The following is a 16,125-nucleotide window of genomic DNA, read 5'->3' on the forward strand; positions in this document are numbered from 1 at the left end:
GCGGAATATCTCCTGGCAGATAAGGCAGCACTGGTGTTTTGTCGATACCGTGCGTATGTCTAAAGTGGTAGTAAAGTACTCGCAGAGCAGCATTATGACGCTGGATGTATGCACTCCTTGCCAGCACAGGACATGCTGACAAGAGATGCATAAGCGTCTCAGGATGTTGCTTACACACCCTACACAAAGTGTCGGGTAGCTGCATCTGGAGTACTTTCGCACGGTATTCGAGGGTATTGATTACACCATCTTGGCAGGCAAAAATGTATCCTTCAGTCTCGGACATCAGGCCAGCTGACTTAAGAAAGGAAAACGTCAGCTGGGTGGACAAGCCATGGTTACACACGTGTTTAAAGAACACGCTGTGCATGGACTTGTCCATGTGTGTACTGAGCAGTTTTTGCTGCTCAGCATTCCTGACGACAGTCTTAAATTCCTCCTTAGGGAGTTCAATAAAAGGGTTTACTCTTCCGAGACCGAAGGATTTTGCCGCGTACCTTGCTGCCTTATATAAGAACGCTCCCTTCTGCAGATTCTCATGACTATGAACAATCTGCCTAAGGAAGTCGTTCTCTTCGCTGTGAAATTGACAACTTCGTATGTTAGACCCAAAACCAAACGATCATGTACAAACTCCAAGCTCTGTAAACCTCTCCCTCCGATGTGCCGGGAAAGGTATAATCTGATGACTGAGGACATAGGGTGCATGCTCCGATTGATGTTCATGACTTTGCGTGTCTTGATATCGAGATCAGAGTTGCAAAAATTCTAATGTAAAAATCAATGGAATTCTCATTACTTTTTTTAATGGTAATGGGAATTTTTTTCATTAGTCATTAAAAAAAAAATGGTTAATGAATATTATTTAATTACTCAATAAAATATTAATGAGTATTGTAGGGCACTACATTATTCATTATAAAAAAAAAAATGATTATTGTAAGACAATACATTACTCATTAATAAAAAAATGAGTATTGTAGATCAATACATTGTTAATTAAAAAAAAAGAAATGAGCAATGAGTTATGAATTCATTACTTAGTAAAAACAAATTTGATAGGAAGTCGACTAATATTAATACTTATTTTTTTTTTCTATAAGTATCTGGATGTGTAAAGTTACTCTATCAATTTATCACGTATATTTAAATAAAATAGATAATTAATGGAAAGTTAATATATTATTTATTGACAAAACAGGCTTTAAAGCTTTTGATTTTAGAATTATAACTTCAGTGGTATCTATTTTATAGAAAACTCAGGTTCATGTTATGTATCTTCAATCCGGTAAATTAATTCATTACATTGAATACCTGAGAAAGAAAATGTATACACGTAGAGAAATTTTTAGTAAAAATTACCCTAAAAGTTTGATACTGTGAAGACATGTAATAAATATCTAAATTTTTCCCATGCAAATTGTATAATATACTGCTCGATAGCATGTCAATAAAGTGCAATTTCTGCTAACAACATCGTAAAAATTTAGTTACTGGCTAGATGTCCTTACAGTACCCAACTTTATGGGTAATTTTGACTCAAAAATTCTTTGTGTGTATAATCATTTATAATTTTTATACGATCTAGTAAGTCCGTGGTTTGGTGGAGTGATAAAAAGTTCAACTGATTTGAAGAAAGATTCAGGTTCGAGTCCCAGTATAATGCTGAATTCTTTCCCATCAATAAAAAAAAATTATTATTTTCAAATATTAATTAAGAGGCCAAATATGTTTCAATGAGAGTTAACGAAAAATAATATTTAGATATTATTTTTTTATTTTGAATAATTTTTTCAAACCTATATGCATATTATATCTGATCGTACAAGAGAAATATAAGATATATGATAACATATGATAATATAAGATTCTATATGATCCTTTTTATTGTGCGATCTGATATGATCATATTATGAACACTTGACAAATGAATATATATATATATATATATATATATATATTTATATTTTCCGGGTAGTTATAATTAAAATAATGTGAAATATAATTTAAAAATACTTTCGAATTAAAACTATTTTAACATGTTTTACATTATTCTAATGATGCCAATTCTTTTATCGTATCTGTAATACGTATTGCGAAAATGAGCCTTTACGATTTGATCGGCACTCGAGCCTATGCCTCCACTATCAATTGAAAAGGGAGCTTTAAGTGTAGTCCTATGAGAGTGCATATATCAGCGTGAAGAAAAAGGACAAACATAACCTCACATTTTTTTGCATACAATCAATTGTGTTTATAAGCCTTCTTATTAAAAAAAGTAAGTACATCTATGATCTCAATTATTTGTGGATGTAATAATAATTAAAACATTTTTTTTAAAACTCAAAAAAATTTATAAACAATAAACAAACAAACTGACTTTACCTTATCTATGAAATATCAAGAAGGAAGAAATATTTTTCGATGTTACAAATGTTTTAGAAGTCCAAAGAACAAAATTCTTTCGAAAAGTATTTTGTTATTGCAAAAGTAAATTGTTTAAACAAATAATGTAAACAATTTGTAAAAAACAAAATTATTTTTGATGGAGTAAAATATGTTTTCGGTTAAATTTTTCTTGTAGATTCTATAGAATCTAGAAAAAAATAGAGTCCTTATTGTCTTATTTATTTGTTTAATTAATTTAAATTCGTGATGACCGAATTTTGTTTATGATAGATTTTTTTTTGACTTCTTTAATATTCCTAAAATCAAATAATTTTTATTCTTAATAGACCGCTCATTAAAAATTCTAGATAGAGATCCAACTATGAATTCATATAGATTCTTATCGATTTTTACAGAATTTCATACTTTTATCTAGGGACTTCCACAGAAATCCATACGAATTCCCCGTTGAATTTTTTAACTTCCCGCTAAGAAAATTGTAAATTCTAAAAAACTATGGAAGTTACTATTTAGGTAGTAATGAGCATTAATGAGTTAATGAAATTTATTCAACAATTTCCATTACTATTTTTAGCATATAATGGAATGTGATAAATCGCCAACATCAAAACGACGTCGACTTGATAAGACATCGTTATCAGATGTTACAATTACAACTCCTGCATATAAAGACGATCTGATACCCTTAGATATGGAAAAAGACGTTGAACGTTTTATAGTCTAGTCAACATGTGCCTTTTGGGTCAAAGTTTTTTATTCGCCTCGGAAAATTATGATCGAGGTGTCATTCGATTCGTCATCGCATCTAGAAACTTTTTGAAAAATTTGGAGTGGGGCGCGAAAAAATTACAAAAGTTATAAACAAATTAGTAAAAAAAAAAAAGGGGGTTTAGTTTTTTGCGAATATCTCAAAAAGTATTCAAAATTTTTGAAATGTGAAAAAAGATCCAAAAAGAGGAAGAAATTTCCTAAAAAAAAGTCCTACCTCCCCGAATTATTTATAAAAATTTAAGAAAAAAATACATAATGAAAAAGACATAAGTAACTTTTATCGTATCTGTTATAATTAATGAGATATTTTGATTTTAAAAACCAAAAAAAAATTTTTTTCTTAAATTTTTATAAATAATTGCAAAAAAATTATATAACTAATTAAGTTAGAGCTTTACTCTAGTTATTAATTTGTTAAGTAGCTAATTTAGAAAAAAAAAAGTCTTGATGAATTTGTTGTATCTGCAATAGTTTATAAGTAATATTAATAATAAACAAAGAAAAGCAGGCGCGAAAGGTAAGTTTGAATATACAACAGAACTAGAAACTAAATAAAAAATTGAAAAATCTATTTTTTTACAAAAGTTGATATTGGGCTGTTATTGTTTTATTTTTTAGAGTAAAAAAAAAAATATAAATTAAAAATTCAATTGTTTATAACAAATTGTTTATTGTATAAACAATGTAAATTTGAATAAAAAAAAAATTTTTTTTTCAGACATCAAAGAGCAAGAAGAATTATGATTTTTTAAAAAAAATGGTTCCTTAATTTTCATAACAAGTGTTAGAAAAAATTAGTTAATTAACAAATGCGTTTTTAAGTAATAAAAAAAATTTTTTAAGAAACGGTTTTTTTTTTTAAAATCGTAATTTCCATCAAAGATTATGTTAAGAAAAAAAATTTTTTTATTATGTTATAAACAACGCATTTGTTTATAACAATTTTTTAAACAATACGGGATAAAAATGATTCAAAAAAATTTTTAAGTGGCTTATGATCATAAGAAAACGGACCAATAGCAATATTATAAAAAAAATATTTTTTTCAATGTTTAATCGAGGTTGATAATTTTTTACTTCAGTAAAGTGTTAATAACAAAGTGAAAATTAACAATTTTTAAAATTTTCCAACGGGAATCTATTCTATAGCCTTTAGAAAATAGCTCCATGAATGGAAAAAAATTCCAGATTTATAGTTTAACAATTATTGCACTTTTAATGTTGATATTCATACTACAAAAAATTGTTAATTAATTAATGGATAACTAATTGAAAAATCACGATAAAAATTTTTGATCGCCGGACGATTGTTCATTCATCGATTCTGTAGGTGCCTGAATTTTTTTCATTTCTTAATTTTCATATTTAATTGGTCTAAATAATATTTATTTATTAAAGGTCCGAAGTGGGCGGAGCTTACGCAAGCGAGAGTTCCCGTTTTCGGCCGTATTTTCAACCCTCTATAAAAATTATAAATATTGGTCCTAGAGTTCGGGGAGGTAAGACTTTTTTTTAGGAAATTTCTTCCTCTTTTTGGATCTTTTTTCACATTTCAAAAATTTTGAATACTTTTTGAGATATTCGCAAAAAACTAAACCCCCCTTTTTTTTTTTACTAATTTGTTTATAACTTTTGTAATTTTTTCGCGCCCCACTCCAAATTTTTCAAAAAGTTTCTAGATGCGATGACGAATCGAATGACACCTCGATCATAATTTTCCGAGGCGAATAAAAAACTTTGACCCAAAAGGCACATGTTGACTAGACTATTAGTCAGATATTTATTTCACAATCAAGCAAAAGTGATGATGAAGATGATGATGTTGATGTTGATTCGGAAATTAACAGATCCATTGATATTCACAATCAAACTGAAAATCTTACTAATAACGATTCTAACGATGAAAATGAAGAAATGGACGATCACAAAAAAATTGTCAACCGCTGTCAAAAAGTTAGCTTGCCTTGACGGTAAGTATTTTAAGGTTATCATGGAACAATCAAGTATAATTGGGACTGTTGTTGCGAATTGTCAGCTTTGTGATCCTCCAAAGCCATTCAGAGGATCTTTGCGATCAATATCTAATTTTACATCACATCTGAAGGTAAATTATTTACATATATATATACATTGTCACGAGATATTCCCGACTGGGAATCTAACCAGCGAGAATTCTCTGTGCAATTAAATTTTGGCTTACCTGCAGTACCCGTTGGACGCCAGGTAATTTTTTGGAGAGAATTACCAAACTCGCGACGCGGAATTTTACTAGTGCGAAAGGTTCAGGGAAAACGAGCTTCCTGGACGGCGGGAGGAGTTAGGTTGGGGTGTCTTACCGGCTATTACTGTCAAAGCAATTAAGTAAATAACAAGAGAAATTTCAAGATAACAAAACAACTTGTAAACACTTTAATCAGCAAATTGCCCAGTTTTCAACCATACAATGGTTACATAGTTTCGCGTATTCACCTTACAGCTACATACAAAATCAGACCACGCGGCACACTGATCATACAACACGCATCCCAGTCCGATTCCGGCTCGCAACTTCGTTCAAACTTATGTCCTACTGCTTGAATTAATTTGTCAAGACGCGAAATTATTTTTGCGCGCACGCAACCACAACAAACCAAACAAAATTATAAATTTTTATCTGCCAATACGCACTACCAGTAATTTTTGTTCTTTTTCTAGTAACGATCGTTTTTGTTTTTTTTTTTTCTTCTTTTTACTTACATCTAACAAACGCACCAGTATTCCATGGTTTGAGCAAAAAAAATAATAATAATAACAACCAAAAAAAATAATAATAAAAAATTAATTATTAAAAGAAAAGAATATTAAACCAATTAATAATAAGATAAACGAGGAATCGCGACTTATTTTTATCCTCAGAACAAAAAAATAACTAAATTTCCCACTGATTTATTCTAACAGGAATAAGTAATCTCATGCTCGCGTCACTCACCCGCAGCGACGGCGAACACACCAAAAAAAAAAAATGTCTTTGTCTCGCGAACTCAATTTCACCACGAAAAAAAAACAAAATTTTAAAATCACGGTGCTCGAGGACTCTGGCTTCAACTCACCAAAATGCACAGTCAACAACAAAAAGAAAAAAAAAATTACAATAATAATTATAATAATCGATAACAAAAAAAAATCAAACACCACAAATTCGGGGTATTACAATGACCGATAAGCGCAGTACAAACTTCCACTCACCCTTTTCGGCGGTCGACGAGGGGATGTTGAACGTTGTCCAGCTCTCGGTGTTTCTCGGCAGGGCCTTCTAACTCCTTCCCCGGCTGCGGCAAGTGAGCAATCCCAAGGTCAGCTCCGAGACACACGCGGTTCAACGGCGACTCTTTGTCTCACTTTAATTTATTTGATTCTGTTTTAACAAACAACTTGCCTTCGCGGCACTTGACTATTTTTTGCTGAGGCTATACAACAATATACTGCCTTCGCGGCACTCAAATTAGTTTATTTGCAACTAATTAATAACGCAATAACCGTATTTTAACAGATGATATAATCCACAGAAAAGGAAGACTTTCAACAACACGTGTTATAAGCAACAGGCATCCAGCAAAGATGGCTGCAACAACTCAGACAACGTGGATCTCACACGCGACTCCCCACTCCATTGCCCAGTTCAGCCGCTGCCTCAGAGATGGCGCCAGCGGTACCGTAAATTGTTCTATACTGAACCTTCGAGTCCATGGCTCGGATTGATGGCGCGCGTGCTCTCGCGTTTTAAACTTGAACTGCTCGTGGCTTACAGGCTGACGGTTGTTGGTTTTGCTGCGAGTTTTCCCTTGCCTTATCCGCGGGTCTTCTTGGACTGATTGCGGCTCGCCTCCCTCGATGATCGTGGTCCCCTTACGGTGAGCGAGATGGAAGTTTGTCTGGCTCCTTAATGACTAAATCTTAATGACTAACTTAACTTAACAATAATTAATCTCCACCTACCAGAGTCTTCGGGGATCGTTGCTGGAAGCCTGTTAATAGCCGCGTTACGTTACCTGAGACTGCCCATCACTCCCGTGTGTCTCGCAGGTCCTCATTATTAGTATTATCATTTACTCAAACAAGAAAGAAAATTGAATTAATCACTACAGTTAATCTAACGCGTGGGATCCGCCGAGGACCGGACAATCTCAAATGTCACAACATATATGTATTTTTCATATGAGGAAAAATCATTTTGTATTTAGACTCGATCAGTGAATATAGGTTTACTTCAGAACTCTGTAGTTCTGGTTCTGTGGGTGGAATCAGTGGTCTGGAAATGGGGAATCGGAAGGGAGATGTATGAGCTTTTCTAACTATTTTCGCCGATTGCTATCAAAATTTTCTGTTCGTCTTACAATAATTTTTTGAAATTTTATTTACTATATGATATGTCAACTGACGCATTCAATGGTTCTCAGGGTAATAAAGACTGTTATCGTGACACACTACTTTTTTTTAACCCAAGTATGATTTTTTAAGTTTTGTAAAGTCATATTTTGTTAAAAACTCGAGTTTACAAATGAAACTAAATGATAAATTTTAATTTATTGAAAAATTTGGGATTGTTATAGCAATAAGTTAACAAAATAATATAAAACTATCTGATATTTACTATAAATCACAGTATATTTTTTAGCTCAGTTTTATTGTTTAATTATAAATGTAACAATAAAAATGATAATGAATCGTTTATTTTAAACAATTAACTAAAAATTAAATAAATATATGATATAAATATAATGGAATCTTATACAATAATACCACCATCACAATTACTCATTTTTTTCAATACTTCACTTATTTATTTAGAGATGCCATAAAGATACTTATGAAGAATATGCAAAATATTCAGAGCAAAAACGAAAAGACTTGAACAATAATGAAACCTTTGATCGTAAACGCTGGTCATGCGTTGTTAATCAAGACCAATTTGAAGAAAATGTTGCCAATTTCATATTAAAGTATATGATTCCATTTAAAGCGGTTGAAGACCCATTTTTCAAAAAAATTTTTGACGGTAAATGAACATTCAAATTTTTTTTAGGCTATAAGAAAATTTTTATAATAATAAGTTTTAAACCGAAGTATTTTCGCCTGTTTTTTTATGTAATATAGTTTTTTATAAAATTTTTTAATAATTTTTTACAGCAAATACTATCAAGTCAGACTTTATTATTCGAAAAAAATTAAAACCATGCCGCAATTAACGGAATTCTGATAAAAAAATAAAAATTTTATTTTCAAGAATAATGCTTAAAAACTAAATATCCAATTAGATTATAAATATAAAACTATTTTATTGCATTTTTTCACTATCAAATTTAAGATAATATTGTTTGTTCTTTTCTTGACTAATTCATTTTTTTTAAATAGCTAATTTGTTATTGAGTACAATGTTTTTATTCAATGGTTTTTAAGTTTTGTATTTGTATAATAGAAATATGCAATATGAATTAAAAATATAAAAATAGAACGAAAAATCGTACCGAAGCCAATAACTTCCCGAATTTTCAAAAATTTTCAATTTTTTTAGCTGAAAGTTAAAAATTGCAATAGATTCCAACAATTGATTATATTTCGTTAAAGGTTCCGTAGTAATTATTGAGTATATTAATTGATTCAAATTTTTATTGTTTGAATTATTAGTTGAACCGAAACCGGATAAATGAACTTATGAAAGAGAAATATTTTTTTAAGCAGCTGAGTTTAATAAATGTTTCTTTCGCTCATAGATTTACAAATCAAAAAAAGTGGTTGTCAACTGGAGCATTCAACTCGGTACTCTTTAATAAAACGAGTTGACAAAATTTTTAAAAAGTCGTCTGATGCCATTCGTCAAGAAATTGTGTCGCTTATAAAAGACGGAGGATATGTATGTACTACTGCGGATGTTTGGACTGGAGGATCACGTAGATTTTTAGGGGTAACAGTTAGTTGGGTAAATAATCAAATTTTTATGATAAATTATTAAGTACAGTACTGTTTAAGGGGATTCTCAGACAGTGTTCCCCACTTCTTAAAACTATGCAATGACTTTCAACTGTCATAACCGTATTCAAATTTTATTAATTAATTAAAAAAAAAATTAAAACCTTAATTGAAAGAAGGACAACGTAGTCGTAATTTTGTTTAGATATAGAATTAAAAAAAAATTTCTTACAATTGATATCAATTGGGAGTTAAACAAAATTTGTTGAATAAATTTTAGCCAACAAAATTTAAAAATTCAAATTATAAAATTGACATGACGATTTTACTGAAATTTATTTAACGAATTTTGTTTAACTCCTAATTGATATCAAGTGTAAATAATTGTTTTTTAAATCTGTATATCGGCGAAATCACTCCTACGTTGTCCTTTTTTCAATCAATGCTTTAATTTTTTCTTAATTAATTGATAAAAATTTGATACGCTTATGACAGTTGAAAGTCATTAAAAATTCTTCAAAAGTGGGAGGCACTGTCTGAGAATGGCCTTAAAAATAATCGTTGAACCTTTAAAAAATTAGTCAACAGAAAATGTCAATTTATTGATGTCTAGAGTGACTTGTATTGCTTTTCTTTTATCCATTAGGTTTTATTATCTACAAACACTTTTAAAATGATAAATAATAAGAAATCCTTGGCGGATCCAATTTACGGGAATTGACGGTAGTCACACAATTGATTCATATTATTTTACGAGTGAATTTACTGTATTTTACGGTATAAAACGCAGCATTTTACGGTTAAAAGTATAGTCTTTAATACTAGATTTACCTATTTTCCGGTAGATTTCACTGCGGCGAATTCACTTAAAAATACAGTAAATCTACCGCAAAGTATATTGTTTTACCGTAAATTACTGACATTTCATGGTTAACTCACTCTCAATCCGGTATAAAACTGTAATTTACGATGGCCCGTCAGTGATTTCGAAAATTTTCATTTTTAATTTTACTTTTATATTTTTGAAATTCTATTCTACTTGTTATTTTGATATATTTTCTATATTATATTCATACGGCAAAAATATTTAGAAATAAATATTATTTTTTTTCATAATCTGTCATTGTGTCCATTCTTTGTATATATTCACAAAATTCGCAGGAAAGTGGACAATAGGATGTCAATCAAAATACTAATTGTTAATTAATTGCGACGTTTCGGTCATATATTTGACCTTCATCAGGCATCTAAATTTTTATTTATAAACACATGTTAAAAATTAAAACAGCCAATAAGATATTTACTTGTAAAAACATATTTACCTCAACACGTAGTACATAATAAACATCATATATGATAGACATTTGATCTTATTAATAACTAAATTATATTACAAATTAATATATTTGGTAAAATAATTAATTTTGGAATATAAAAGTAACAAATGAAACATGTGACTTCGAATAATACCCATTGCACACTAACTATGAACTTAATGTTCAAACAATTTATAACTTTCAAAAAACGGATGTCGCTACATACAAATTTAAATATTGTCTAATATAGGTGTCGCTACAAACAATTACAAAATAAATACATTCAAATCGTAATAAATTAAATAAATAAATTACTTAATTACCGAATTATAGTCATTTAAAATGTCATTATATAAAATACTCAAGTTATTCGTATCCGTTCTTTTGTTTACTGTGTCATTTACTTTAATATGAATCATTTCACTTATATTTCTTTTAAGCCAATTACCTTCTTTGTCTAAAATTATTACTTTATCAAAACTAAAAGTATGTTGATTGTCAAAGTGATGCGACGCTAAAGCCGTTTTATTATCTTTCAAATAGTTATGCTCTTTACAATCGTTTACATGTTGTTTAATCCTAGATTCTAAGTATTGTTTGGTTTGTCCTATATAACAAAAATCACATGAGCACGGAATTTTATAAACTATGCAGGATTGTTGTTCTTTTTTTATCGGATCTTTTAACTTTGTGTAAACGCTGCTAATTTTTAGCAGGTTATAAAACGCCAATCTAACAGTTGTACCAATAAAACATCTATTGATGTCATGTGACAAACCCACTATATAAGGGAAACGACAATATTTGATGGTGTTCCTGGTTCTAATAGGATTTTTTAAACGATTTTCAACTTCTTGTTTGAACTTCTCTAGAATCGCATCAATAAAGGACTTAGAATAACCATTTTTTAACAACAATGACCGAATGATGTCATAATTCTTCTCATGATGTTCTTCATTACTTAACCTTACCATTCTATCCAATAATCCTGTAATCATACCAATCTTTTGCGATCGAGGATGGATCGAGTCATAATTCAACAGTCTACCCGAACTTATGGGTTTGATGAACCAATCAGTAACAAGACACCCATCTCTCCTTTCTATCAAAATATCAAGGAAGGATATACGATTATCTTTCTCTATTTCTAAAGTAAACTGTATGTCATCATCAAAACTGTTGAACAACCTCAAAACATTCTCAACTTCCTTTTTCGGTACTGCTGCTATTGTATCATCAACATATAATTTAATGAATGGAATCTCAAATGGTGACAACCTTAGAATCTGACCTATCACATAATTCATGACTACATTAGCAATAGCAGGACTAGCTGGATTGCCCATGCTACTACCCTCTATTTGTGCATAAAATTGACCTATAAAATTATTTATTTTTAATGTTAATTAAATGTTTTTTTAATGTTAATTAAATTCACTTACAATCTAAGCTTGTATATATTGAGTATTGTCGTTTTAAATTGATGGAGCATGTCTTTCTCCAATTTATATAGATAAATCTTGACTCATTGGAGCGAAAATCAGCAGCTATTGCGTGCAAAAGATTTTATGGCACGCACTCGTTTGATGCGATCGCGAATCATTTGTCAAGTATTCACTCTTCTTTTGGGTTAACAGTACAGTCAATTTGAGCGACAATTACCGATAATGGATCGAATTTCATTAAGGCATTTAAAGAGTTTGGAGTTGAGGCTTTGAATGAGACTTCAGTAGGTAAGTATTAAATTTTAACTCTAGAAAAATGTCTGCATAACTGATAGTTTATCTTTATTGCAACTCTGATAGGGAATTTGTTTCTTCTTAGAGACCCAGTTGCATTTATCAGTTATGTATTATATATATCTTTGTCACAGATCCAAATGAAAACCAGCTCGAAGACGGAGATGACACTTTTAATGCTGATGTTTATACAGAAGATTGTGATTCTATAGAGGAAGATGTTGAAATTAACGAAGAATTCGGCGTTGAGTGTGAGCATAAATTACCACGCCACTTTAGATGTGCTAGTCACACTTTGAATCTCATAGCTACAACTGATAGCATAAAAGCTATTACGGAAAATAAATCTCTCAAGACAAAATATTTTAATGTCATTAAGAAATGCACTTCTTTATGGAAATATCTACGTTCTCCGAAAAAAAATGAAAGCTTGAAAGCTTATTTGGGAATTTCACTCAAGCGGCCGGTTGTTACTCGGTGGAACTCCACCTATGATTGTATTGTACAGTTATTGACTGTTGATGAGAAGCTATTGGATAACAGCAAAATAAAACTAAAGAAAGCTTTCAACTCTGCAGATTTTAAGTTTCTCCGTGAATTTGTGCGATGCTCTGAACCTTTGGCATGTGCGATTGATCGTTTGCAAGCAGACAACTCCTACTACGGTGTTCTTCTTCCCACATTAGTATCTGTCAAGAATCAAACGAGTAATTTAATCAAGGATAAAATCGTCATTGATTGTAAACCACTGGCTCAAGCTATCATCAATGGAATTGATCGGCGATTTGAGAAACTGTTTGACTTTTCACAACCAGATATTGATGCAGTTCTAGCTGCTATTTCTCATCCACAGTTCAAAGGTCGTTGGTTAACATCTTTTAGTCAAGAAGAGCAAAGACTTGTCCATGAAAGTTTCTTGCAATCAGTATCTGGGGAAGCTTGTTCAGAACCATCGAACTCGATTGATGAAGATTGCGTCGAAGGTTTTGATTTTGGGAACGCTGCTTTGACAATTCCTGAATTTCAACAATCATTATCACAAGGTGAAACCACAGCAGAAGTTACCCGTTACTTGAAAAGCAGAGAGACTGAGTTCAAATCGTTAGAAATATTTCCATCTGTCCGGAAAGTATTTCTAAAATTTAACGTGCCACTACCTTCATCTGCTCCTGTAGAAAGGCTTTTTAGCCACGTTACAATGATGAATTTGCCGAAGTACAATCGTCTAACAGACGAGCACTTTGAGCAAAGAATACTTTGTAAAGTAAATGGAGCAAAAAGATATTTTTATTCTCATAGAAGACACGGCATAGACTAAATTTTTATGATTCTCTCTATATATATATATATATTCAGTCATATTCATTAACAGAATAATTAAAATATTAATATATTTACAGAAAATAAATACAATCGTCTTCTTTTCACGCGTAATTTAAAAGCAATTCGAATGATATAAACAAATTGATTTATCTCGATACTTGGCAATTAAAAAGAGTTTAAATGATGAAAAGGCACAAATTCAGGTCAAGACCTTTTCAACAACACTAAATTTAATAACATTGACTAATTTATTAAAAAAATCGAAAAAAAAAAAAAAAATTGAAACTTGTTTTTTGTGTTCTAAATTTTTTTTTTGACATTTTTTGGAAATTTTTCATTTTTTTTGTCATTTCTTTGCATTTGCTGAGTTACCAACGCAAAAATTTGAGAAAAGTCAAAAAAAATTTTTTCATTTTGATTATGATTACACAATTAAAGGAACAAAACTTGCTCCTTTAATTGTTTAGCTAAACTTTGATCGATGATTCCCAAAAAACGGTTCGATAGATCAATTTAAAAATTTACAGGGGTCTTGGGGGTACATTAAGCTAAAAAAGTCCCTGGCAACATTATTTTTTTTATCGATATTTGCAGAGTAGCGGTTGATTTACTAAAAAACCAAAAAAAGTCATTTTTTTGTACTTTCTTCTAATGGATGTTAAAAATAAAAAAAATTTTTTTTTTTCAAAAAATGATGACAGGGTCTTGTAGGGAATTTATTCAAGTTTTCAACGCCGCCCTTCAACTTTCTGTGCGATCATTGGTACCTGAAATATCGAAGATCAAAGCCAAAAGGATCATTTTCTGTTTGAAGGCTGATATCTCTGCGACAAATCGTCCTACGAGGTTAAAAAAAAAACCAAATTGAAGCTGAATAAATTTGCTAAGCGATGTATGCATTCGTTTAGTTGAAAGAATTTTTCCGCGGTCCGTGGGCTCTTCGGAAAAAAAAAAAAAATTTAGAAATTTTTTGGCTGGCGGTATTTCTCATGTTTGCGCAATAATCGGAGCTTTTAAAAAATTTTGAAAAAAATTCACCTAAACTAGAGATTTCAAGCTATAGAATGCTTTTTTTTAATTTTCGATATGATTTTTTTTCACCAAGTTACAGCCTTCCAAAAATCACTAAAAAATTTATAAAATTTTTCTGCTCCTTTAATTTTTTGCATTAGTGTATAATCATGTCTGTTAATATATATGTTCATATGAGGTCAGAGAGAATTACTTTCCGAATCCAATCATATCTGAGTGTTCATATACAATCATATAGGATCATATCTAAGCCTTTTTTTCCAAGCCATACTCAATAAAAAAAATTTTTAATGGTAATTTCTACATTATTCATTAAAAATAAAAAATGAGCAATGGAAAATGGATTCATTACTCATTGAAAAAAAAAATAAAAATAATAACTTATACATTACTCATTAAAACTAAAAAATGAGTAATGAAAAATGGATCCATTACTCATTACAATAATAATGAGTCATGGAAATCTAATGCATTATCAAAAATAATGCATTATTTGCAACTCTGATCGAGATCTCTAAGCTCTTTTCGGGTCCATTTAAGGACACCGAAAAAGTAGAGTAGTACTGGGACAGCAAGCATGTTTGTTGCAGAGACTTTGTTTTTCCCGGAAAGTTCTGATGACCAGATTTTCCGGAGTCTCCACCCATACTCGCTGCAGAGAGACGTTTTAATTTTCGAGACGTCCTGCATAGGACTCCCGTCAATCCCTAGATATTTGTACGACTCTCCGGCGTCAAAATGGTCAATGACGCTCCCATCAACTAACTCGATATCTTCGCGCAAATTAGAGCACTTAATCTTTACCAGATTAACGACCGCGCACTTGTCCAACCCAAAAGCCATGCCGACATCCCGTGTATACTCCCCTACGATATTCAAGGCTGTCTGAAGGTGTTCCTCATCAGGAGCATATACCTTTAGATCATCCATGTAGAGTAAGTGGGTGATCGAATATTTCCGATCAGTTGGTGGGCCCATTGAGTATCTACGGGTACGGCGCAGCGCAACAGATATCGGTAGCAGTGAGATGCAAAACAGCAGAGGGCTCAGGGAATCTCCCTGGAAGACACTTCGTTTATACTGTACAACTTCAGTCACACGTTTGTCGTTGCCACATGATATGTGGAACCGTGTTCGCCAAAGTTGCATCGTACGCTGTATGCATCCCACTTTATGGCAATTGACCCCAAGGCATTTGAGCAAAAAGAGAATGAGCTGATGAGATGTTGAATCAAATGCCTGACGGTAGTCAATCCAGGCCATTGACAGGTTGCGCTGATAGTAGACCGCGTCTTGAATGACACAACGATCTACTAACAGATTCTCTTTGCAACCTGACAGGCCTCTTTTACTGCCACGTTGTTCGTATATCTGCTGCCATACAGGATCTATCTCCTGCAGAATGCGATTGTTCAAGATTGTTGTGGAAATCTTTTAAACCGCAGTCAAACAAGTGATAGGTCTGTAGTTCTTTGGGTCGGACAAGTCACCTTTCTTAGGGATGAGCACGGTTCGCCCTTCTACAAGCCAGCACGGAATAGGTTCGTTGCCTCTGATAAACGCTGTAAATACTCGGGCCAGATGGCTAT

At 31.5% G+C, this 16,125-nt stretch overlaps 1 protein-coding gene across 1 annotated transcript; it reads right to left on the minus strand.

Moving 5' to 3' along the window:
- Positions 1 to 10,753: 10,753 nt before the first annotated feature.
- On the minus strand, positions 10,754 to 11,788 carry LOC130665896 (uncharacterized). Its single transcript, XM_057466524.1, has one exon. It carries the CDS (start codon positions 11,786 to 11,788, stop codon positions 10,754 to 10,756), a length of 1,035 nt encoding a protein of 344 aa, XP_057322507.1.
- Positions 11,789 to 16,125: the final 4,337 nt, after the last annotated feature.

The sequence above is a fragment of the Microplitis mediator genome, chromosome 3 (assembly GCF_029852145.1).
Source record: "Microplitis mediator isolate UGA2020A chromosome 3, iyMicMedi2.1, whole genome shotgun sequence".
Classification (NCBI taxonomy): Eukaryota; Metazoa; Arthropoda; class Insecta; order Hymenoptera; family Braconidae; genus Microplitis; species Microplitis mediator.